The sequence below is a fragment of the Eschscholzia californica genome, unplaced genomic scaffold, assembly GCF_041429995.1.
Source record: "Eschscholzia californica isolate CP2 unplaced genomic scaffold, dmEscCali1.0.p SCAF_3, whole genome shotgun sequence".
In the NCBI taxonomy this organism is placed as follows: Eukaryota; Viridiplantae; Streptophyta; class Magnoliopsida; order Ranunculales; family Papaveraceae; genus Eschscholzia; species Eschscholzia californica.
In genome coordinates, this window is record NW_028238420.1 from 58867576 (window position 1) to 58893449 (window position 25874).

General features: G+C 38.1%; 2 protein-coding genes and 1 long non-coding RNA gene across 9 annotated transcripts; 2 read left to right on the top strand and 1 right to left on the bottom strand.

The window, feature by feature from the left end:
* The first annotated feature begins 412 nt into the window (after positions 1-412).
* Positions 413-10530, top strand: LOC147552516 (uncharacterized). 6 transcript variants are annotated; one of them, XR_015236557.1, is made up of 8 exons: positions 1128-1278; positions 3490-3587; positions 3797-6182; positions 6427-6502; positions 6594-6684; positions 7108-7205; positions 7608-9698; positions 9795-10530. It is a non-coding gene; the product is annotated as an uncharacterized LOC147552516 (long non-coding RNA). The 6 variants fall into 6 exon arrangements; XR_015236555.1 differs by lacking the exon at positions 3490-3587 and having other exon boundaries at positions 1071-1278; XR_015236558.1 differs by lacking the exon at positions 3490-3587 and having other exon boundaries at positions 1119-1278; positions 6406-6502.
* A 2050-nt stretch (positions 10531-12580) lies between these two features.
* On the top strand, positions 12581-16463 carry LOC147552517 (arginase 1, mitochondrial). 2 transcript variants are annotated; one of them, XM_086664796.1, is made up of 8 exons: positions 12818-12880; positions 12946-12970; positions 13560-13705; positions 13985-14144; positions 14614-14747; positions 14960-15169; positions 15433-15543; positions 15941-16463. In XM_086664796.1, exons 3-8 carry the CDS (start codon positions 13562-13564, stop codon positions 16199-16201), a joined length of 1020 nt encoding a protein of 339 aa, XP_086520922.1. In that variant the 5' UTR covers positions 12818-12880; positions 12946-12970; positions 13560-13561; the 3' UTR covers positions 16202-16463. The 2 variants fall into 2 exon arrangements, with proteins under 2 accessions (XP_086520921.1, XP_086520922.1); XM_086664795.1 differs by lacking the exon at positions 12946-12970 and having other exon boundaries at positions 12581-12909.
* Positions 16464-16872: 409 nt separating this feature from the next.
* LOC147552518 (putative serine/threonine protein kinase IRE) lies at positions 16873-25562 on the bottom strand. The gene is made up of 17 exons (XM_086664794.1): positions 24315-25562; positions 24114-24181; positions 23830-24003; positions 22411-23733; positions 21903-22075; positions 21396-21648; positions 21177-21269; positions 20954-21094; positions 20750-20842; positions 19402-19603; positions 19225-19310; positions 18916-19004; positions 18792-18843; positions 18643-18699; positions 17989-18162; positions 17824-17904; positions 16873-17314 (listed from the first exon to the last, which is right to left on the bottom strand). The coding sequence occupies exons 1-17, from the start codon at positions 24730-24732 to the stop codon at positions 17225-17227; spliced, it is 3567 nt and encodes a 1188-aa protein (XP_086520920.1). The 5' UTR covers positions 24733-25562; the 3' UTR covers positions 16873-17224.
* Positions 25563-25874: the final 312 nt, after the last annotated feature.

Consider the following 25874-nt stretch of genomic DNA (forward strand, 5'->3'; position numbering starts at 1 on the left):
TTGGGTAAATCTAGGTTCGGATGCACATTGATGTGCCTCGAGGCAAGAAGGAGATTAAGGTGGCGAGCTGACTTTCACATACCTCCCTTGTTGTTCTAAGATCCAAAGAGAGTTCTTACCAAGGATGACCAAGTTAATTCTTGAGTCACAGTAGGGATCAAGGCGTTTAGGAAATTCACACCGATCTCCCATGTCAGAGCTTATTTGACAGGGCTTTATCGGATCCGCCTCCCTAATGACTTGGATACGAGTCAACCTATGTATATCTCCGTTAATTTGTTGACTTTTTGACTTCCGTAAACCTGACTTCCGTAAACCTTTTTTTTTTGTTGAGAGACTTTGGTAAACCTAACCAATTACCAATATTTCGATGTAACACTCATAATTTAATCTGCCAAATTAGAATAACTATACCCTTATTTTCAAACACTTTCTATCTAAACAATTTGTTCTCCAGCATGCCATTATGTAAGATGTGCACGGGTGTCATGGTAAAGATGAGAGAGCAATGTTTCTCATCTCTCTCACTCTCTAAAAAGCTGTCTCGGCAACTACAGGAAGAGGTATTATTCACAGTTGTAGTTTAATTTCATGAATTAATTTTTTTACTTTTCAGTTTTGATTCTGCTAATATGATTTCGCTGTCAATTTCAATATTAGTGAGCTCCGTTTATAGTTAAAGTGGTGTTTTTTAGGGGGTTCACGATCAAAATTAGATATTTTTGTGTTTTAATCCTTTACACTTCTCCTTGCATTTTCATCTGATTCTCAGGATTTTCTTTTCTTCAAACGATTAGGTCAGGATACATTTGGTTGTTAGTAGGGTTTTAGAGATTTGTACAATTTTTATTTTTGGGGGTTTTGTTGGATGTATATTTAGTTAGCAAATAGATTTCTAGATGGATGTGTTTTTTTTTTCTCATTGTCTGAAAAAAATCAGTTTGCTTTAGACTCCTCTGAATCTGACTGAATCTTTTGAATCAAATGTAGCCAAAATAATCGCATCAATCCGATTATGGATGAATAAGATAATCTAAGTCTGAAGTTTCGATGAATGATGGTTAAGTAAGCGACTAAATGGCAATAAGGAAACGGGAATTTGGTGGTCATTTGGGCAAAAAAAAGCACGTTCAAATAGGCCGGCTCGCGTTCTGCCAACGCCACATGGCAAGATCTAACGGGTGCACGCTGCATCCTTGGGGATCTTGATGAGACGCAACCATGAGCGTTGGATCTGTGAGGATCAACCACCCACGTTCCACCCGCGCCGGGCACAAGGTGGGATCACGTCTGATCTTTTTTTTTTTTTTTTGATTAAAACCACAATTACATTCATAGTGAAATCGATCCACAACATTACATGGTAAGATAGTTCTAATTCCTCTGAGAACTACATGAGAGTTACATAAGTAAAGTTCTACTCAGAACCTTCGAATATAAAGTGCCTCACGAAGGGAAAAAAATTAACAAGACACAAACTCAAAAGAAAAGACCCTAAAGGTCGACAAATGAAAAGATCCTCGAGATTGAGAATAAAAAGACCCTAAAGGTCGACATAGGTATAAAATAAAACAAGTAGAGAAATGGAGGTCTTGATAAATGAAGAACTACCAAATCGTCAATCTTCATCAATGGACGAAACATCATTCTTCATGAAATGGACGAGATCTCTTCAAGAATCCACCACCTTTACCCACTTCCTCCTCCCTCAATGACAATTTGATAATGGTCGGTCGGATGATGAAATGTCGATATTGGTGAATCTGATCTTCTTCTCATACCATTTGCGTCAATACTTCAAAACTCTCTACTGTGATGGTTATAGATGTTAAAATATGGTAAGAAACGAAACAACAAACTTGTAGAAGGAAAGGAAAAGAGATTCCAATGAAGGGATAACCCGTCGCCGGAGGAAACGAGGAACCACGATTTTCTCTCTCTAGAAGAAAACAATTACCACCAAAATAGGTTGTTCTGGTATGGATTTCTAAATCGCACCACCCGGGAGCAAAAAAAGGAAAACGGTTAAGATGGCTTTCCACGTCTGATCTTCATTTAATGATCATTGGGCCTTTTTTGTTGGGTGAATTTGGGACATATCTAAGGGATCATGTTCCCTTTGCGCTTCTGAGCTGCGACCCCACGCCCCACATCGCAACCGACCAAGACCCATTGAAAGCAACTGAAATGTCACACTTTTTCAAGAGATGTGTCCCTACAAACCCAAAAGATGGGTTTGTATTTGTGAGAGTAGTCTCACATGAGAGAAAGGTAACCTAGCAATCAAGAATATCATGTCTAGGTCCTCTCCACTCATTGTCAATTAGTTTTGAGTTAGATGGCCACAAACCTAACAATATTTATTCAAATCCCTAAATAAAGAACCTAAATCAACTCCAAAATTGATTACAAATCATAATCTTCTTCTCTTCTGAATTCAGTAATTCCAAGTGTGTCTGGAGTAAAACTCTGATTTCAGAAACATTCTAGTTTGTCTAGAATGTAAGAAAGAAGCATTTTAGTGTGTTTAGAATTGCACCTCAGTGGGAATGTACAAGGATTCCATTAATCTCTCATTCTCTTCTGAATTTAGAACCTGGAGCATCCGGTTGTGCTTAAAGGAAAAAACTGAAGCCAAGATTTATCTCGAAACCAAGTCAAAAGTCAGGAGTTATGTCGAAACCAAGTCAAAAGTAAGACATTATTTAAAAATCAAGTCAGGAGTAAAAAAAAGTCAAAGAGTTCATATTGCTTACGAAGGTTCGTCCCCTTTAAAAACTCTGGAGTACCATCACATTCTTGAAAGGAAGTCGTTGAATCTGGGAGGCATACACCCAATTGTTGGTACTGTTACTCGGTGTAAAATGTCTTAATGAGAGATAATTTATTATTACCCCCACTTTCCATCAATCTCGGTTATGTCCGAAAGAACATTTATAGTTAGGCAAAAACGTTGTCTATATCTCTGCAATAACTGAGAAGAGATATTTTGTTTCGACTACAAACAGAAATTCGGTTTTAATGGAGTAAAAACTGAGAGAGAGTAGAAACTCGAACTGGACCATGGGAAACAACAAGGAAATACTAAAAATGTTGTTCAACTATTAAACGGAAAAAGATGGAAGAAGATAGGTTGGGCTATATTAGCGAGTTGTGAACTTGTGATGCTATCAATTTCGTCACTACATCTATATATGTTTGAATTTTGCTGTCGGGGTTGGTGTTCGAATTGCCATTGGTACATTGTTGTTGTCAATGCGTTTTTTAATTGAAAAGCAGATAGTGTTTTCTGATGGGCGGAATTAACGTGGTGATCAACCCGGTGTCACGACCTCTTTGCTTGGATAAGCATAAGGCCTAAGTTATGTGAAGGGCGGCACTAGCTCTAGAGATAAATTAATTTTAATCCTTAACGTTCCATCTTTACGTCAGCCCCACTAACATGAAATCCTAGTTGCAGTCTTGGTTTTATAGTGCTTATTGCTGCAGAGTTGATTCGAATTTCGAAGTTCACGATGCAAGAAGAATCACATATTTATATATTCAGGATGGTGGAAACAAAACATTTTTCAATTACAACAGGTTTGGTATGGCAACTTTAGCATTCACAACCTTATATCTCGCCAATCAGTGGTACAATTTGAATGCAGTTAACAGTTTGTTTGATTCTGTATAGGACACTGAGGTTACCTTGTGGTTGCTCTTTGTCAATGCAGCCTGAAACTTTCCTCAATGGGTAGGACCGTAGGAAACACAATGTTCTCTAGGTACTCTTTAATGCTTTTAATCATTTCAGGAACTACCTCTGAATATTACATGGGAACAAATGGAGCAGGATAATCGAAGTGCTGATAGTTACTTTTGAAGTTGTTTATGTGATGGTGATGCTCTAAGGTATTAAGAGGTGAATTTAAGCAGTGGTTTGACACCAACTCACAAAGTATAAACTAGGAGTAGATTATCATCTGTTACGTGTAGACGTGCGAGTCTTCTAATTTACGACACATTATCTATAGCATTTTTCTGGATAAGTAGAAGACTTGGAACATGAGGCAGTAAATAGTATATAAAGCAAATGGTTACTGAAAAAAAGAGAAAATAGGCATGGGAAGGTTCAGTGCATGAAAGTTCAGGCTTGAAGTTTCCGTCGTTCTAAGTTTTTATTTATGAATAAAGTTTCCCCCTTGTTCAGCTGAGGTACTCCAAGTAACATCGCTGGAATATTGATTTTGGTAAAGTTTTCCGATGAACACCTCACAGGTCTTCGTTGTGGTGCATGCTTACCGTGTACGTCCACACTTAGAGTTTGTTATATCCAGCCATCCAAGACAGAGAACTCAATGAAGAGTCATTTTGTTTGTTCTTTAAGAAATAGTTAAGTTTCTACCTAGTTCAAATTTTTAAATTTCAGCTACCAGTTATTTCACTTTGGTTTCTTGAAAAGGTTTCATTTTGAGTGGGGAAAACCCAACATCTATTGAAGAATGCCGGTCAGACTCCCCCAATACTTCTTCCATGTTAAGAAAAGAAACAGGTAAGCTTCTGCTCAAAAACCCCCTGTTACAGGAGGGCAAACAGATAGGATAAAACCCAAGAACAAATGCACTCTCTTGAAGAAAATAAACATACAGGAGCAATTAAAAATTTTCTGAATTGAGAAATTCAAGTATGTAGAACACTGCTTCTAGTCACAATAAATGGCACATTTTTCCTTCCCATCCTTACTCCTTCATACGTGTCGAGGATGAACCGAAGTTTGAGATCAGGTTTGACTAAGATAGCTTGGAGAGTACAATATCAATGAATTTCTATTATTGCATCACCTTCCAAAAGGTTTTGTAGTCCGCGAGTACTCTATCAAGGCAATTCTTTTCCGCCACTTATATGTATTGGTTGGGGAGATATTAGGTTGTTTGGTATAAAAGATGGAAGTATTTGGATCGGTTTTAGGTTAAGCAGATGGGGACGTCCGTTATCCATTTTCAATTTGCTGGTGATACACTCTTTCTCTTCGTTGAGTTTGAGGAACAAGAGATTGTGGTTTCAGGCGTTTGGTTTGAAGGGGGATTATAAGAAGAGCAGTATAACTCAAATAGCGTCAGTCGAAAATATGGATTGTGGCTGAGGATGTTTGGATGCGGTGTGGGGTCCTTACCAACTAGTTACGTGGGGCTTCCTGAGTGAGGTGCATACAGATCATAGGCTTTATGGGATGCAGTGGTGGCGATTTGAATCTGAAATTTTCATTGTGGAAGGCCGAGTTTCTTCCTGAAGGGGTAAATTACTTCTCATAATAGCATAGGAACAGAAGAAGTCTTTAGTTCCTTACGAGTGCACAATATGGAGAAGAATGTATAATCAGATAGATAGGTTTTAAGGCCTTGGATCTCTTGAAGTAGGGGATGGAAGGAGAATAAAATTCTGAGAGATTTATACTGCTCAGAAAGGTCTCTTAAAGAGTTGATTCCCTGTTATATTCTCTTTCTAGGAAAGAGGAAGCATCTAGTCTTGAGTGCTGTACTTGGGCACTGGGCTTCGGGAGAAATCTGAATGATTGGCAGGTGGACAATATGGCAGCATCTTTTAATTATATGGAGGGACATTCTCCATCTAAGGAGGATAAGAGGATTTGGAACATAGACAATGATCAAGGTTATCGGTGAAGTCATGTTATGATAGATAGGAAGGAAAGGGGAGAAATACATTGTTAATGCCTTAAAAATGGGTTGAAAGAGGCGAATTTGAAACTGAATATGTTCATCTAGTTGGTGTCGCGAGAAAAGATGTTTTCGTAGATAATTTAAGGAGAGGAAGGAACATGCCAAATAGTAGCACTTTTGGATGGTTGCGGAGGGGGTTTACAAATCACTTGTTTCGGTATTTTCACCTTGCTTGGAGGATCTTGAATCTGTTTCTAGATGTAAGGAACGTGGCTTGGAGCTTCCTGGAGGACGTTAATGATTTCTAATGTTGATCCTTGTGGGCACTCTTCTACTATCATATGTGGGGTCTTCACATCTAATTTACCGCTAAAAGAGGTTTAGCCTCGATCTCTAATTTGGATTCGTCTAACATAAGTATTGCGAACCTCAGAGATGCACCTTCAGAAAAAAAAAAATAGTTGCTATATGAAATAAAGAATCCTTGAAATATAAGAAATCTTTGTCGGCACAATGATTTAGGTAAGAAACGATTTTCTTTACTAATTACACTCTTGGACCCGAAACCATGATGAACTAGATCATTTTAGTGCTTTATTCTATAAGGGTTCATTAGATCATTAGTTCATCAAGTAATATGTCTTGAGTGACAACCTTGAATCTCTGCTGCATATTGTAGAATCTTACTCCAATTGATAGTTTCGTTTGTATAGGGCAGTCTTATGGTTGATTTCTATTAATGCAGCTGAAATCTTCCCTAAAATAGGTTGGAAATGCATTATCTACATATATGGCAGAAGGTTCTCTATCCATACCTTACCAAGGGACCATGGACCTAGGAGGTAGGCTGCTAACTTCGCTTGTGGATTTGATAACAGTTTCTGCTTAGCGGGATTTGAATCTAGATACCTTGGCTGTTCATATTTTCAACAGGAGGATGCTAGAATTGTGAAGTATAGGCGGTCTAAATGGTCCGTCATAGCAAAACCTTTGCAGATCGCGTAGGAAAACTGTGCCGGAAAAGGTATTACATAATCATATAAAGTCGGCTCTATTATTTCTTGTAGGATATATTTGCTAGGAAATGCTTCTTTTTAGAATCTTTTTTCTTTTATGTTTATATCTTTCGGAAAGTGGCTTATTGCTGCATGAGAGCTCTTGAACTTTTACTGCTTATATATCTTTTCTCATCACTTGGTTTCTTGAAAATATTAGTACCTCAAACTGATAATGACTTAACCAGGGTCCAGAACTAGATATTATTGCTTTTCTTGCTTTAACACGATAAGGTTGTTCAAGACTCATAATATATCCATACCGTATATATGATTTCTTAGCATTGTTATAAATGCCCTATCTTAGTTTAGTTGCTCCTTATAGTATATTGTGTTTGGTAGTAGAAGTTAAAATTCAATTTATGATTCTGATTTTGTCTTACACGTGGAAGCTATGCAGTCGCATACATGCTAATCTTTCAAACTGGGCAGAGGACCGTTACACAAGAATCTTTTGACAAAGGAGATATTAGTAACAAAATATTGTTAGGTACATTGATTACTTTCAAAATTTTAAATTTATTTTTGACAACTAAGATAAAGGAAATTGTTGTAATTGCATAAATCCTAAAGATCCACTTAATCTGTGGGATGGACTAATAAGACCACACTTAGATTATGTATTGATTTCTTGTTCTTGGAGCTTCTTGTAACAGAGAACGCTCACGCTATGTAGAAGCATTATAAATAGCCCAACTCCATTTCTTCTTTTCATTCTACTCTAGAGTCTAAACCTCTTTCTTTCCTCCTCTCTGTAGCCATCTTCCTTTTCTTCATCTTGTTACCCGTCTCTCTCACACCTAGACACTTAATGGCTTCATACTTATCTGATGATGATCTGAGCGAGATTAATTTTTGGTTGGATCCACCCAAACCTTTCTTTTGGCTCCAGGATCAACAACAAATGAGGATGGCGTCTCAATTGGAAGAGCCTCGTCAATCAAAGGTGGTACGTTATTCTCAGGAGGCATCTCAGCCAGAGTCTTCATTGCTACAAGAATTGTCACCTCAACCAAAAGTGGTACCCGAGAGAGGGGAGTCGTCTTCTCTGAAACTAGCACCTGAGACAGATGAGGCATTGGTACCTAAGTCTGAAGTGCTTCATCAACCGAAAATGGTACCTCAATTGGTGGGTCCTCAGCCAGAATTGACACCTCAATTGGATGTGGGGCCTAAATTGGAGATGGTATCTCAGCTGGAATCGCCATCTCGATCAAAGGTGGTACGTCAGCCAGAGGCGGAACCTCAGGCGAAGACGGTACGTCAGCCAGAGGCGGAATCTCAGACGAAGGTGGTACGTCAGCCAGAGGCGGAACCTCGGACGAAGGTGGTACGTCATTCAAAAGTGATACCCAAGTTGGAGATGGTATGTGATGAGAAAAGTCTGAAATTTTCTACATCACCTGTAGAGACAAACAAGAAGAATTTGAAGCTGGCGAAGGAGAATAAGAGTGTTAAGGAGAAAACTGTCACACAAGAGAAGAGTAGTGGCTGAGTTCACAGAACATGAAGGCCCTATGCGCTAGCGCCAAAAATGAGCTTCTGATAGGATCGAGTCTCGAGCAACCATTTTAGGCTACGTATTTATTTTCTGTTATTTAGTTGTTTAATGTTGCCCTTGCTGTCTTAAGTTTTTAGTTTAATTGTTGGTCCTTTTTGAACTAAAATTGTAGGATTTCTTGTTTGAGAAGCGAAGTTAGTGTCAATAGGAGTTTTTTCCTTAGGTCTTTCCTTCATCCCATAAAACATCAGTAAGAATAGTGGTTGCTTATGTGCTTCCTTTATTTGTGTTTTTACTGCTTTCTAGTTGATAATATAATATAGTTAATTCCTTCCCTTTCCACGATATTAATGATACCACTGGTTACCTCAAGGGTCGGCTATAAGCAATGAGATGACTTAGTTGTGATGCCAGTAGATCAGTGGGTAGTAGATGTATACCAAAAGGAAAACAGGTCTGATGCGCCTTGGCTCATTACCATTATAATTGAGAGGCATGATGTCAAGTCCTTACAGAATGACCTAAAATGGGTTTAAAGGCCGACTATTACTATAAAACTATGTTCGCATATATGTAGATATGTTTTATGATGGCAAGTCCTTACTGACGAGAGACATTGAGACAATACCGGAGACAAGGACTTGACTGTGGATTAACCTATCATCATCTGGACAGTCTTTCTTCGCCTTCTACTGCGCTTTTACCAATTTCATACTCAGACTACGTCATTGTGGAACATGTCTATAAGAACAAAGATCTCCATGAGGAGCTGGTTATTATGGATTGATTTGCACATATATTTTACCCTGTTTAGTTACCCTTGTATAGAATTGCTTGAGTTGTGCACTTTAACTTTATATTCAATTATAAGTACTTTGGAGGTCAATTCTGCACTTTTCGTTAGATTTGATGCAAGGGTATTCCTTTTCCTTCACTTTTTGTTCCCTCTTTGAAGTATGACACGAAGGGGTTGTCAGTTATGCAGCATCTAAACATTCTTTTGGGTTTTGCTATATTTTCAAGAGGGACATGGTGATTTCGGGCAAGTTATATTTGGTGGGCAGATAATTTGAGCTACATACCAGATGATGATTCAGCTGATAAATTTCCTTCCCGAGGAGCTTTTTAACCGTTTGTTGCACATAATGCTCGTTGTTCAAAATAAGTTTTGATATTTCGAGTTTTGTTTAATCCACTTCTACTTGCAGGTCCAATTCTCCTAGAAGATTATCGTCTGGTGGAAAAGCTTGCTGACTTTGTTTGGGAATGCTTCCCCGACCTTGTTGTTCATGCTATGGGAGCTACTGCCAAAGGCTTCTTCGAGGTGGCTCGGGACATTCCTTATTTCACTTGTGCCGATTTCTTCTGAGCCGAATAGTTCAAACTCCTGTCAGTGTCCTGTTTTCCACTATTATCCAGGAACTTTACAGTAGGAAACTTCGAGAGGCCGAGGTTTCTGCTGTGAAATTGTACACCTACCAGGTAATTGTGAAATTACTAGTCTTGCAATCATGAACAATGGAGAACAATCGAGAATTTAACTGGGATAGAAATATGCCACTTCATTGAACTCTTTAGGGGGCAACATCCATATGCGTGGAACGAGGATGTCGTATGAACTAGGTGAGAGAATTTATTGAAAATGAGATATTGGGGTGTGTAACCGACACACTGAGAAGTCCTCCAATTAGATGACGGAAGGACGTCGAATCGTATACAGGGCTGCACTTCGAGGACCGTTAGAATCCCGAAGAATGAGTAAGATATATTTCTTTGACAAAGAAAAATGCCTTTCGGAGATCGAGAGACTTCAAGTCCCAAAAAACATTAAAGACGTCTAAGATTCTTAAGAGAGAATAGTTTCGTGAGACGTCGCCAAAGAGAATGAATTACATTGTCGTCATCGTCTGTGCTGATAACATCATCAAAACATGTTTAAACATCCAAAGAACAGGAAATATACGAGTTCCAACATCCAAATGACAAGAAAGAAAAAACACATCATGATTTTTGGGTCTCCCTTGTTTTCTTCGCAGTTGTCTTATGTCAATTTATCTACGACGAGATCTACTTGAGATGAATGAGGATACTCTGGAAGGGGCAGCTTAGCTTTTGTCTCAAGTAGAATTTCACGTGTTAATGTCAAATCTGACACTTCCAAGTGAATTAACCCCTCTTATGTGTACTGAACTTCATAACTTAGCTTATCAAGTTGTTCCATATTCTGAAATCAACATATTCTTTTAAATATGTCAACAAACTACGATCAGATATGCCTCAAGGAATAAAGGTTTGACTCATTCCCAATTGAAAATGTTCCGAGTTCTTCTGTTTGTGTTAGCGTTGGGGTCCTACTGCCCAAAGGACTTCGTATGAATTTCTTCCTAACCTCGCACTTGCGATTCCTCTTTATTGTATTAGGAAGGTCAAATGAGGGTGAAGCCAAATGAGGTTCTTCGCTTGCCATCGGGTTCTCCTCCATTCACCGGTGTAGCTTGCAAGCCTTTTCACTCGTATTAGGAGGAATACATTCCGTCATGGGTGAAAACCTGTTAGAAAAAGAAGGTAACAGTATAAGACTTGCAAGTATATAGAGTTTCATACCAACCAATCCGAAAGAAACATAAGGGCTCGAACTATAGTCTGTGGGGAGGTAAAGCCAACGAACTGTCCTGCCCGTAAGGAGGGACCGAGCATGGTCTATAAGTAACAGACTACCAAGTCCAAGAAGTGCCACCGTGTTACGGACTCAATAGTCCTAGACATATGTTACACGTACCGACGCATAAGTGCGTAAGATTGTTTAACTTAACAGACTCTCCCGTCCATTCCGTCAATTAGCAAAGCAACTCATGATATCCAATCTTGAGTCGCGGACTTGATAGTCCGTAATTTATCTCAAGACAGCAGACTGATTCAGTCCGTAACTCATAGAATCTCCCGCTAATAGTATTTTTGCCGGTGATTTTAGCAGCCCCGTCGTGGGGTTTGTTTACACAGAGTTACTAGTGTAAGAATGTCAAGTAGGGGAAGTACATCAGAGGCTTTTTCGTCACAAGCTAAACTATGCCTAACAATAATATCGTCTGCCAAACAGAAGTGTTGATAAGTGTGCCGTCAGAGAAAATAAAAGTAGCCAATCAATGTTGTGAGTTCCTCTGTGTTTTGCATCATGTGAAACTCAATATATTGACATTTAGCAGTCTACATGGTTGGCCTAAAGGGGTCCAGTATGCTACAGAGAGAGTTTTATTGGGTTCATACCCGCTACCTGTGTCAATGTTGACCGGCCACGAAACATTCATATGTTCATCAGGGGCGGATCCAGGGAGTGCCAGGATGCGGCTACCCCCGATTTTGCCCATTTTTCTTTGGTAGTTAGAAGACAGACTTATTCAATTTACGTATTTATTCATGATGTATTCATACGATATTGGACGTAGAAACGTTAAATGACCAAAAAGTGAGACCGACTACTACATGTCGAACACAGACCTAGACAAACAAGTTGGCTTTCTGTATGTGGTCGGCCTCTTCGGGCGGTTTAGCGTTGTTGTTGAATGTAACTACGCTTAGAGCCTATTTTCAAAAACATAGAAAACATGTGAGGATAATAATATCCATGCATTTGGATTCTCTCTTTATGGTGGCCTACCCCATCGCTTAGCCTTGATTTTGGGTGCATTTAAGCTTCCAGTTCAAGTCAAAAAACATAGAAAACATGTGAGGATTGTTTAGCCTTGATTCTCTCTTTATCTTGGTCCACCCCTTCGAACCGTTTAGCGTTGCACTCACTTTATCATGGTCCACCCCTTGGGACGGAACAAAGCAACTACACTTCGAGTCGATGACAAAAAACATATATAAAACATGTGAGGATAATAACAGCCATCTATTTGGATTCTCTAATAACATTCATTCTTTCGGTTCAACAAAAAAAAAATAATACATTCATTCTTTATCAATAAATAATAATAAATAATAAGATTATTTCTCAAATAGCCCCCTACTTTGTGACTAGATTCCTGTCTAGCTCCCTACTTTATTAAAAAATATCCAGATGGTCCCCTTTTTGAGTTACCGTTATAACACCGTTAATCAGTCAGCACCTCTCTCTGCCACCTCATCGTCTTTACCGGCGAAGGTCGCCGGCCGACAAATTTTCCTGCCAACGACCTTCAAACCCCAAAAATTTTCTCTGAAGATAAAAATAAAAAAATTATTGTTTTTAGTGAAAATAAAAGTAAAAGGACGGAGAGAAAATAAAAAAATTATTACTCTGTATTTTTTTTAGAGAGAGAGAAAAAAAAGTTTGTTTGAAGGTTGTCGGCCGGAAAATGAGTCGGACGGTGACCTTCGCCTGTGAAGACGATGAGGTGGCGAGAAGATGAGGTGCCAGAGAGGTGATGAGATGGAAGAGAGAGAGGTAATGACTGGTTAACGGTGTTGTAGGGGGACAGACAGGAAGCTGGTCACAAAGTTGGGAACTATTTGGGAAATAAGCTAAATAATAATATCCAGTATAGGTATTCTCTCACTCTCTCTTCATGTATATATAATAGGATCATATAGTAAAAGCAAATTCCGTCCAAAAAGCATTCTTGTCATCTCTATCTTTGAAGGTATCACCAAACTAAGGGGTTTTCATTCATCATCAATCTCTCTCACTCTCTTTCTCATCTTCTTTTCCCAGGTATGAATTTTCAATCTCTCTTCCTTTCTACTCAAATCTCTTTCTCATCTTCTTTTCCCAGGTATGAATTTTCAATCTCTCTTCCATTCTACTCAAATCTCACATGTGATAATACTATAACGTTTATGATTTCAATTTGAGATTTTTAAATATGTATATCACCTTTTTTATGGTGTTCTAACAACAATAACAAAAGACTGATTTTCTCTACTTGTTGCTAGAAATAAGAGAGACTGGGGCGGGTAAGGCCTGATTTTGTCATCAATTTGGAAAATTCTTTTTGTTTTTCCAAGAATGGAAAGTGAATCTAAATAGAACCCAAAACCTAGAATTCTCATTAGTTTTAACCAAAATTGTTTTCTGCTAAAGTGCTATTATGGTCTCAATTTTGTTAATCATACTTATACCTTAGGTAGGTTGTGTTTGTTTTTTTAAGTCAGATTTGAAATCTGACTCTAGGTCTAAATTGATTAGTCAGACTTCAGAATGTTGATTTGGGTTGATTTTGGGTAAGTTTGATCCAGAAGATTCAGATTCAGACAACGAGGAAAAAAAATAACATAAGAATGTTGTCCTCTGTTTATAATTCTTGTAGATTTATATTTTTATCGAAGAAGATAGTGATGGGTTTAAGTCATTTTATCTCACAGGTATGTGGAAACTAGGGAGGAGGGGTATCCATTATTGGCAAAAACTAAATGCTGCTGCTAATGTTCCTCCGGCGTTGATTGAAAACGGGCAAAATCGTGTTATAGATGCTTCTCTTACTCTTATTAGAGAGAGGGCAAAGCTTAAGGTATGCTATAATCTCTTTATGATGAGATATAATTCTTTGTTTCATGTTATTGAAGGTTTCGAATTTCTTCGTGCTTGCAAACTTCGTTGTTTACCTTATGATTCCATATAAGTAACTACTAAGAAAAGCAGGTTACTGTTTTTGGTGAGTTTATCGGTTTATCATTTATAAATATTTACCATGATAGAGTATGTAGTTGTGTTGACCGGTCTCGGTAAATGCTTCTCGTGTTTGGGTTTTGATAGAAATGATTTAGAAATTGATATTTGTTTTCTTCAGGGAGAGCTTGTGCGGGCCATAGGAGGAGCTGTAGCATGTGCTTCACTTCTTGGTGTTCCTCTAGGGCATAATTCATCTTTCCTTCAAGGACCTGCCTTCGCTCCTCCTCGTATAAGGGAAGCTATCTGGTGTGGCAGCACAAATTCCTCCACTGAAGAAGGTAATCCTCTCACTTGAGAAAGTTGTAGTTTATGTCGATGTTACAGTTTTCTATTAGCTTAGTTAAGTTTTGTTATTCTGTCTTAAGTATGTTTGTTTTTCTGTAAGTTTCATCTAAAATCTGGGTCGCGGTCTGGGTTGAGTCGAGTCAGATTTCAGATTGTTTGTTTTCGTTGGAGATGTCCGACTATTCTGAAGGCTAATTTGTGTCAATTTTAAGTCCATCCAATCCAAATGAGTCAAACAAGTCAAATTCAAAGAATCAGAAAAAAGAAACACCACCTCAAAGTATATCGTTTTCTCTTCTAGTAGCATGTTACTAATGTCAAGGTAGAACTTGAATTCTTCATCAAACTTGTTGCAATCTTTTCTGTCTGACATAATGACATTGATATGTTTTTCTTTTCTCTATTCATGTTATTATTATTTTTGTGTTCCTCTAGAAGATCATAATCTTTTGGGTTCAACAGGTAAAGAATTAACTGACCCAAGGGTGCTTAGTGATGTCGGAGACTTGCCCGTTCAAGAGATCCGAGATTGTGGTGTAGATGATGATAGATTGATGAAGATCGTTAGTGATTCTGTCAAATTGGTGATGGAAGAAGTAAGTCAACTTTGCCAAGTACTTCATAATGGATAGTTGATCCAATAACATTATATAAAAATATCGACGCACTTTTGATGTTTGGGACTCTTATTGATCAATAACTAGTTGAGCCTGTAAGTGGGTATGGGATTTGAAAAATTTTATCAAGTGATAACACTTATTTCCTTTTATGTGCAGTTGAATTTTGACATGTTTAATTGCTTCTGCAGGACCCGTTACGGCCATTAGTTTTAGGTGGTGACCATTCAATATCATATCCTGTAGTAAGAGCCATATCTGAGAAGCTTGGCGGACCTGTCGATATTCTTCATTTAGATGCTCATCCTGATATCTATGATGCTTTTGAAGGCAACAAATATTCACATGCTTCTTCTTTCGCTCGAATTATGGAGGGTGGTTATGCACGTCGCCTTCTGCAAGTAATATTTTGTTTATAAACCCTTTTTCTAGTTCACTGTCTCGATAGTTTCTGCAAGTACAAAACTACAACTGGCTAATTTTTCACTCAAAAAGTTAACGAGGTTTTGCTTGTCCTAGTTTCCCACTTGTTTGTCTCGATTCGCGAGCCTAGCGTCGTTTTATCTGATGTTTCGTCGCATGCTATGCATATTGTTGCCGTGTTTTACTTGCCTTTCTACTTCCTTTCCTTTTTGTAATTAATGGTATTCTTGTGGAACTTTAGGTTGGTATCAGATCAATAAATAGTGAAGGCCGTGAACAAGGGAAAAGATTTGGTGTAGAGCAATATGAAATGCGAACATTTTCGAGGGATCGTGAATTCTTGGAGAACTTGGTATCTTTTCTCACTCTAAAATTTTCAGCGTCCAATATATTTTGCAAAGATTGGTTAAGAAAACCATTTGTTCGTTTCTTTTTCTTTATGAATTATGGAAAGTTACCTCGAGAATACTTATTCGTTGTTCGAGCACCTTATAAACCAGGTCTGGCAGGTCTTCCTACGCAAATCAGTGCAAATAAACGATTCAGATGAGTCAGACATCGCGAGTTAAAATAACAAACATTCTGAAATTTGGCTCGAGTCACTTTAGACCTCGAGTCGTTTCAAATCTGACTTAGAAAAAAACAAATATTACTGGAGATAATGTTTATATAGATAAGGTTAATCAATGAAACAACATTAAGATATGAGTATACTCCAATGTTCTTATTTTTCTCATATTTTTGGACAGAAACTAGGAGAAGGGGTAAAAGGTGTATACATATCGGTAGATGTTGATTGTTTGGATCCTGCATTTGCACCTGGAGTTTCTCACATAGAGCCAGGAGGACTTTCTTTCCGGGACGCTCTCAATATTCTGCACAATATTCAAGGTGATATCGTAGGTGCAGATGTTGTGGAGTTCAATCCGCAACGAGATACTGTAGATGGAATGACTGCCATGGTTGCTGCTAAGTTGGTAAGAGAATTGGCTGCAAAGATATCAAAATGAGCTTACATTTTCCATTGTTGCAACCATTATTCTTCAACGGCACTGCCTCTGATATGCGGGAGCTGAAGTCAGAAGAATCATTCCTCAATGTGTTTTCAGTCTTATAAATGTTACCAAAGTAGGATTTTGGTGATTTATCTTATGTTTTAAGATCTAGAATAAATATATTAGTGGTTTGGGTGGCTAGGGAACTCTGTCTTTATATATATAAATATATAATATAATATTCGAAAACAACAGAATGATCTGGCAATAAACAAGTCATCAATTTTTGTTCGAATATTTTTTTGACCTTTTGTGAGGGTACTCAGCCCGATTAGCATACATCTTTCTCCAGCCTAAGTATTCTTTTATCAACCCTTATCATTCTATTTCGATGTTTAAACCTTCTCTTCAGATACCCCTGATTAACTAAATTATTGGCCAGATTTGCCAAAATAATGCAAGAATAGAAAAGATAGATGTTTTGGCCTTCCACCATTAGTTCACTAAAAGATATTATTATGCTGCATATTGTTATGCTACAGAAACCCGGAGACCGCCACACTCCATTTTGAAACAAAAATTTGAGGTGCAGAACTTGCATATTACAGAGTGTACTATGTCATGAAATTTCTGCAGTGAACTTGCTCGTAAACACATGGGTAATGAAAAGCTATAAACAGAAGACCAGCAGTTAACGGTTTTTTTTCTTTGTGGTGTAGAAAGCATTTATATATACAGGTAATGTGGCTAAAAATGAGAACTTCCGATAAAGTTGTTTCTTCTCTGCAAAATAATAAAAGAACTAGGCAAAAGAATCTGTTACTTTGGCCAGCTTTATCACTCTTCAATTGAATTACAATGAGAGCTATCAGACTTCGCCTCCAGGATTATCTAGTCGAGCTTTGGTCTCGCTAACATAGCACAATCAGAGCCACTCATTTCCGCTGACGGTGAGCAAATATTAAGCTCATGGGGCTGACTGAATGTTACGCAGAAATCAAGTTGATTGATAAGGAGAATCAGCAATCCGGTACGTAATCATGGGATCATGTGTTTGGAAGCTTCTGGTGATTCCTGGCTACTCTTTACTACAAAGTCGTAATTGATCGAAGCAAGCTGAGATAAGTTCTGATCACAATAACAAGAATTATATAAGATTTCTGTAAGCATTGTTTATGGGTTTAAAGTTTAAACAAGAAGGAGGAATTTCTATAGATGGAAGCTATTCATATAGGCTCATCTTATGGATAGATTAACCCGGGCTAATTAGTGTAGGACCTAAAAATAAAACGTATATTATATTTTTCTAGGGGGGACCACTAGTAGGCTGCTCCTAACTAGCATAGAGGTGGTTGTACCAGTGTTAAGGGACGAGGGACCCCAACTCAAGTAAGTGGCATGTGAGGGATCTCATGCTTCGTCCCTAATCATTTAGGCGAGTACCCAAAACCCGGACTGCAGGTAAAGCGTCAGTACCTTGGGATGTCAAACCCTTACAAGCGGGCCTGTGATGGCTCGTATCAGGAATAAAACCCTGAGTTACGCGGTGGCAGCTAATCAAGGACAACATCGACAGGTTTACATGGGCTAGGTATCCACATACTACAGAAAAAACAGTTGAAAATAGATATTTTCACCTTAAAAGAAAAATTGCTAAAGGAGTACTTGACTTGAAGATTGGGTCCTCCAAAGTCTGCCAGATTACCACATTCATCGCGCTGTTACAAACAATCCAATGATTAGTTCGAAAATTAAGAGAAAGATCAAATTTGTATGTCATAAATATGAAACTGTGAAATTACATCTTCATCATGTTGGTTGCTGTAGGAGCCGCTGCTACAGGACATACTGCAATCAGTCATATCATCAAAATCACTAGCTGCTACACTGAGGTGTTCATCAGTTGAGCTCCATATGTAACGGCTTGTGAAATAACTCGTATCATATGCACACTCTGTTGCTGGAATAAAAGCAGCCTGAAAACAAACAATAGCACAACATTGTCAAAATCTTTAGGTGTTAATGGGTCGGTTTCAGCTAAGGTCAATTACTTAATGTGATTCGCAAACTTCTTTAATAAGGGGAAAATAACCAAAACTCCCTAAGCAAATTTTCTTTTGTCAAAAATGATCCATCGATTTTTTTTTTTTTTTTTTTTTTGGTATTTTAAGCTCCATGTTTGAGGTTGTACAAGTTAGACACACAGTATGTAAGCACAGCAAGTAGTCTGCACGGGTTGCACAGATTCACACAATTTCCACATGTTTTCATGGGTACCCAGTGCAAAGAGAAATATTGGCGTGTATTTCTGGCCAAGATAGGTAGAGCGAGTACCGGAAACCTTGTCTTCTTCACTTCCCTTCCCTCATAATCTGGTACTCCTTTCCCACGGTTATATTTCCTTTGTAAATCATAGACAACTTAATTTTGTACAGTAACTGAGTTCAAACAAACACCTTTTGTCTTGCGAGAGTGTCCCAGTTGATGTTCTTGAAGAAAGCATGTCGCTTGACCTACCATAAGGGTCATATTTTGTCATATTTCTAAGTTTTATCTGTGCAAAAAATGGGAATAAATCTGCAAAATTGGACCTTTGAGATCTTACCTCTCTAGCTCCAGTTGCTCCAAGTCTTTGAACTGGATTTTCAATCAGCAGCCTGGAGAAGAAAGATGTACCATCGTAAGTATGATCGATCTGAGTCAATATATAGAGTAGTCATAAATCTTACTGGTCAATCAAGTCATATGCTTCAGGGCTAATTTCCTCTGGTACATTAGGCCAGGGTATATCTCTGTTCATTATGTTGTCGAAAATTTGCTGTCAAGAAGAAAAAATCTATCAGTAATCGATATGAATCCATACTATTAAATAACGAAAATATCTGATATTGAAGAAATCATGCTCTAATCCACATTCATTTTCATAAATATCAAGTCACTTTGATTTTTATTCTACGGGTTTAACGCTCTCAGCTGCTGATACAACATCGATGAGAGAAAACTGACGTATACATATGTAATGCTTCTGTAAAGTCTACCTGTGGGGTCTCTGCATTAAATGGTGGAATACCCACAAGCAGCTCAAAAAGAATTACACCCACAGACCACCAATCTGCAGTAGTCCCTACAAGAACAAAATGCAAGGAACATTCAATAGAAAAATAAAAGGGACTGTCGATCAAACAAATGCGAATGAACGGATAAAATTAACGAACCGTGACCCATTCCTAGAAGTATCTCAGGTGCTAAGTAATCAGGTGTACCAACAGCTGATTGCTTCTGACGTTGTTCTCTTTTAATTGTTTGTTGTCCTGGATTTTTTGGTTCATCATCTCCTAGAGGAGCAGTGTTTGCTGGACCAGAAAGATCATCGGTGCTATTTATAAGACCCACCTTTGAGAGCCCAAAATCTGTCAACTGTAACAGAAGGGATTAGGATTTAGGACTTGTGAATAAATAGTATATACGTCTAGAGCTGTGTTGAAGAGATACGAAAAATTAGAGATTTTACTTAAAACACCTTTAAAGAAGAGCTTAATTCAAGGAACGAGTACTTTCAGTAGCACTTAAGTGTTTAATATCCGAAAGGGTGATATTCGTCACTGTTGCTTACAGATACCTAGCAACATAACTTACGCCTATAGTAATATAGTTGATGACATGACAATTATACATTAGACGTGATAACAGAATGGGAATAAGGGGTTGACTATTCAGCATTCAACCATAACCATGAAGTACCAAGATCATCTATTGTAACGGTTCAACCACATGCGACCATTTATACTGGAATACTTCACCCAATTCAGATCACGGTTGCTTCTCCTCTCCTCCATGAACCAAAATGAGAATAACCCTAATATTCGAGATACATCTCTTCCCTAGGTCATCCTCGTAACTTGCATTGTTTGAAGATTTCTGACCCCTCTAAAATCTGTTGGAAGTCTTAATCTCCGAGCAATGCATTTAATGTTAATATTAACCAACTTTTGATGAGCATAGAAATCTTAGAGCAAGGTGGCATTGTAGGAGGAAGATCTTCCTTGAAGGAGATTGTTCTCAAAACATATCATCCCTTGGATAATCTCCATCTGAGCCCTACGAGATGAGGGCTAAACGGGGTATTTAGCCTTCCACCTCCGTGTTATGGTAGGCTTAACACATAAAAGTGTAATTTATTTATTGTTTGCCTCAAAGACGTCTAGTAAGTAAGATTTGCATTTTTCTTGAAAAATGCATGATGAATACCGAAATAAGTTGATTTATTTCTTAAATCTATAATCTATAGTCAAATGGTGTGTTGCATTATGAAGTTATGAATCAAAAGTTTTCAATTTGGTACATGAAAAAAGATCACAAGTTATCAAGTATAATCAAAATGTGTAGGTCAAATGAGTCGATGATTTTGTTTAATGTACTATCCTTCACACACCAAGATGATCAGCTTCACCACTCCTTATCTTAAATCATAGTCCTAAGATGGAATAATATACGAGCTTATATGTGCATCAACAAGTAGACCCACAGGTATAAACAATTCAAACAGATCTGCAAGATATTGACCTTGATATGACCATCATGAGCAATCAATAAGTTGTCTGGCTTTAGGTCTCTATGAATCACATTCATGGAGTGCAAATACTCCAATGCAAGAACCTGGAAGAAGTTAAAACAAGAAACATGTTTCACCTAAAAAAATACATTTAATACATGCACGTGCACGAGAAAACTACTAAAATCGGCTTGGTAAAAATAACACATCCTTACGAGCTCTGCTATATATACTCGGGCCATATCTTCTTCCAAACAACCTAAGTTTCTCAATAATGAGTAAAGATCTCCACCATTCAAGTACTCCATGACTAAATAGAGATTTTCCCTGCATGTGAAGGAGTAGAAAAATTTGACCTGTTCATAATAGGATTAGAATAAACATTAGAGAAGAAATATACTTAAATCATAAAGGGATAAAAATAACGGGCTTGCTCACCACAAAGGGATTGCGAACTGATATTAGAATATTACGCTCAGCCAAAATGCTCTCAACAGCATTTTTACGAATCATATCAGCCTTTTTCAGAACCTATAAAGTTTCATGGTCATGATATGTTAGTCAAATAATCCTAGAATCGTATATAGTATCGAACTTAACTAATTTCAAGCTGGATAATCTACATGCTAAAATATATGTATATATATATATTAATACCTTTATGGCGAATAGGTCACCAGTTGCTCTTTTCCTTGCTAGGAAAACTCGACCAAATGCACCACGACTGATTGGTTTTATTATTTCAAAATCTTCTATAGAAGTCCTATCCTTTCCATTTGCATTCAAAGGGCTTGCTCGGACACTACCACGGATAGTTTCATCGTCAACTGAACTATCTTCATCAACTAAAGCACAAGATGAGTCTACTTTTTCATCATCTATCTCCCCGCAAAGATGTACATATTTTTCCCTGTTGAGAGTATGGGACAGATTTTAGACGGGATGGAGGGGGGAAATGATTGAAGCTACTAAACAAGACATTGAAAGACAAACCAACATAAAAACATGGCTAACAGGAATGCCCAGCAAATGACCAGAATAAATATTAGGAGTTAATACGGAAAGTTTTCCCTAAAATTTTCACAAAGAATCTCACAACAAGCTTAAGTTGTTGTAGCTCAAGGAGTAACTGAGAAACATATTTGCATTAAGAATAGAACTCACTGCAATAGATTTTCTATCCGTCTTCCAAATGTTTCGACAATGAGGGCATCAACCTTCCTATCCTGGATAGCATATTTTAAGTCTTCTAAGCGAAGAACCAAATACTCCAACGTGCTGTAATCAGAGGTGTTCACGCTAGCAACACAACGAGCAATATCCAATAGCTTGTGTATCTGCCACTCAAATGGAAATGGAATCTTTAGTATATAGTAATGCTATTAGTTTTATAGACAAGAACATGAGATGTTCATTTGAAGTTGAAAAGGTACTTGCTTTCAATAAGAGTAACGACAATAGGGCATCTCATAGGCGGTTGTTCGTCTAGTGTGTGGTGCCACACATTTTTAGTAGGAAATGGTTATCAGACATAAGAACTTTAGTAACTTAGAACGAAACTTCATGTGATTACCAATTTGCTTCGACATCAAATTGGTATTCAGAGCCAACGGTGTTTTTGGGAAATTATGTCGTATCTATCATTACAGAAGGTGTTGCATGAAAAATGTACCTGATGAAAGTTTTCATGTTCTGAAATCAATCTTCTTCCGCTCAATAACAATTCAATTTGACTAGTCCTTGGTGTCAATAGTGGAGATCGTGGGGTCATGCTTGCAGGTGATGGTGCGATACCCTGATCAGAAATCAAAGTAGATCGTGTTTTACATGATATTACAGTTGAACCTTTCATCTCATCCACAACATAAGTGTTATTAGTTTCTTGAACACATTCCACCATGTGTTCAGAGCACCCATTACTGTGCCTTTTTGTCAAACCATCAACCTCTTCAGTGGTGATAGAGTTGGATTCTTTAGCAACCTCGGGACTTCCTTCTGGTGCATCTGAGCTTTTCGGTGTGCAGGTCTCCAAGATCTTTTCAAGAGTTTCAGCAACTCTTTCGAGTCGCTCATTTACTGTTAATCCTTTCAAATCACATCTATCAGCAATTGTGCAGATTCTAGAGTGAAGTTCAACATGAACTGTTGGTATCTCAACCTCACATATCCTACAAATCATTGAATTCTCATAGATCACATGTTCTTGATCACCCCAGGTACCCCAAGTTACCTTCTTCACATTAGAAGAAACATCTGCACTTTCATTGAGGCACTCTGGGGTATTCACATCATTCCCATCGACGCTAACTTCAGTTCTATCTAAATGATGCAAAGAGTCCAAGTTTCCCTGGCAGGGGGTACCAATCTCATCATTGCCTTTCCGTTGGTTCTTCTCAGCTGCAGACGGAAGTTTTTTCCAAGAGGAAATTCGGTCCCTGCAAGAATCAACACTTTTTGCAGTACCACTATCCACGGGATCATCAGGATCGTGTTCTTGGTTTTGATTTTCTAGCCCGTGAGCCTTCTTCCCGTGTTTCTCAGTAGATTCCTTCCCACTGACTGAGCTTTTCGGCCCTTGACGCCCACCTCCAAAAATTTGTTCGGAATAAACTCCTAGATCACTAAGCTGATGAAGCCCAAGTATATGAGCATCTTCAAAAAGGCTTTCCTTCTGGAATTGCAGCAAACGGGTACATCTTGTGAGGATAAATAGAATTCGGGTATGAGCTTGTTTAAGGATTCCCATCGGCAGTTCTTGTCGTCGATCATCTAAGTTCTGAACTATGGCTTCGCATTTCGTCCAGAACTCAGTGGGTGACATCATAGCACATTGCCTTGCTATAACCAACAAATCTTCTAGTGTCTCTCTCCATTCTGGACTTGCATCTGTATTCTTCTCTAGTATGCCAACTAAATCACCAGCCAAAATACCTAAGTCTGAATTAACCTCTTCCTTTAATCTGTCGAACTTTGTCCTAATAATGGCCATTATCTCCTACAATGTCGAAATTGAAACTAATAAAGCTTTGAACAAAGTTAAGCTATGAAATAGGTTGAACGAGAAGACGAAGAAAACTTCAAATTCATATACCTCAGGATGAGCTAATGCACGAGATTTCCAAAACGGAAATGGACGGACACCTTTCGAGTTTAGTTCATGAGAGAAGCTCTTAACATCAGCAGGAGTTCTCTTCCTACGTCCACTAGTAACCCTAAGTATTGCCTGAAATCTTGGTGACTGAATTTCCTTGGCTGTGTCCAAACCCTAATATAGTAAAACAAACCAAACAATTTCTTTAGCTACAAAATACCATTTATTTATTTTTCTCCTTTTTTCTCAGCTCAAAAAACCCTAACTCAGGATTAAATGATTACCTGTAATCCTGGAGATAGAACAAATGGAACTCTTAATGATTTGGATTGAGTCCATTGACTCTTCTTCACTACAAGAAATTGAATCTTCCTTTCAGCAACAAATCAAAATTGACTTTTAACAATCCAATGAATTAATGAAAACCCACAATTAATATCTACATTTAGGTGAAAAAATCTGAAATTTTGATTAGGGTTTGGTACCTGATTCACGAGAAAGCGTCCATTTAGCTTTAATATCAACTCCATCTTTATCCTTCTTATCAATGAGAGAAGAAACAGAAGCCGCGGTTGAAAATCGAGAAGGTATAGGAGAAGGAGAATCAGATCTAGTACGAATATGATTGAGTCCAAGAGAAGATGCAAGAATTGGGGAAGAACTAGTAGATTCATCATAATCACCAACTTCTTCTGAAATTCGATTAGGGTTTTCATCTTTAATATGATTGTTGCTTCGACGAATTGGAATAGGAGGGATTTTCCTGAGCTTAGATTTGGCAATGGAAGATGGGTCTTTCTTATCAGGTGGAACTGCTGGTTCAGATGAATCTAGGTCGTTGGAATTGTTATGATCTTTGCTTGGATCATTAGATGATGATGATGAAGGTAAATTGTTGGACATTGATAATGGAGGTGGTGGGTATTATCAGTTCTTCTTCATGGCGTTGGTCAGAGTGTCTGTTGAGTAATAGAGAGAGAGAGAAGAGAGAGGAGAGAGAGGAGAGAGAGAGGGGGGATATAAGTTTTCGCGGGAAAATCGAGCATCGACGGTTAAAAGTTAGGGAAGATCAACGGCAACTTTTGTTGATAAGGAGAAAACCGTGTCAAGATGTTGAGTAGGTGGCCGGGTGAATACTTCATCCAGCTTCAACACTATAGATTGCCACGTGGCACCATGGAGTGCCAGGCCAATGTACGGTCCTGTGTCGGATACCTTCTGCGAAGGCAACTAAACAAGTCCCACGTATTAGCCCCTCGTACGGAGCGAATCAGCTGATGTCGTGCATCCCGCGTCCTCTGCGAGAGACGACACTAACGCGTCGTCCTCTCCAAGATCTCGAGACTCGCGAGATGTCTCAGACACAGAGCACAAGAAGGAACGGGAGCGGGAGCAGGACCTCGGTCTAGCCCCCGCGCTATACGACAGTTGGTCAACAAAACTAGAATTTGTTAAAGGGGACCATCATTTGCAACAAAAAAAATTTTATTACATGTAGACAGTTATTCTTCATCCCTGCCAATGTGATCAATCTACCAAACGACATTTAGCCCTAAGTACACCCATGGCCCATGGCCCATGGCCCATGGCCCATGGCTAGAGATTTTTGCTTTCTAATTCTTGTAGGAAATAGTAGTTTATATTTTTATTTTTTTTGGTTGAAACAAGTAGTTTATATGATTTAGTGAATTTAAAAGCATAACTTCCTTAATTTAAAAATTTAAAAAATAAAATGAGAACCTTCTCACTCGGTTTTGAAATTTTGAAGAATTAAAATAACTACCTACACAACTACAATAATAAATAGAAAAATTGATCCGGGTGTTTTGACAAGTCCTCCATGACTTCGTGGGTGTATAATAATCTCACGATGAAGAATTAGTGGTGTGCCACTGTCTGTCTTATTCTTAATCTTTTAATACTTGAACAACTTAATTCAAAAGTGATAGAAAGGAGAGACATATTTTGACTACATTTTCGTAACATTTAATCGATATAGACTTCTGTGTTGAATAGATTGATCACAACTTATTTATGTATATTAT

Excerpts from the sequence above, each read along its gene's own strand:
- LOC147552517 (XM_086664795.1), top strand. The coding sequence starts at position 13,562 with ATGTGGAAACTAGGGAGGAGGGGTATCCATTATTGGCAAAAACTAAAT. Across the intron at positions 13,706-13,984 it reads GAGAGAGGGCAAAGCTTAAG|GGAGAGCTTGTGCGGGCCAT; the intron begins GTATGCTATAAT and ends TGTTTTCTTCAG. Across the intron at positions 15,544-15,940 it reads GTGAATTCTTGGAGAACTTG|AAACTAGGAGAAGGGGTAAA; the intron begins GTATCTTTTCTC and ends ATTTTTGGACAG.
- LOC147552518 (XM_086664794.1), bottom strand. The coding sequence starts at position 24,732 with ATGTCCAACAATTTACCTTCATCATCATCATCTAATGATCCAAGCAAA. Across the intron at positions 19,604-20,749 it reads CTCATGATGGTCATATCAAG|TTGACAGATTTTGGGCTCTC; the intron begins GTCAATATCTTG and ends CTTCTGTTACAG. Across the intron at positions 17,905-17,988 it reads GCAACCAACATGATGAAGAT|CGCGATGAATGTGGTAATCT; the intron begins GTAATTTCACAG and ends TGTTTGTAACAG.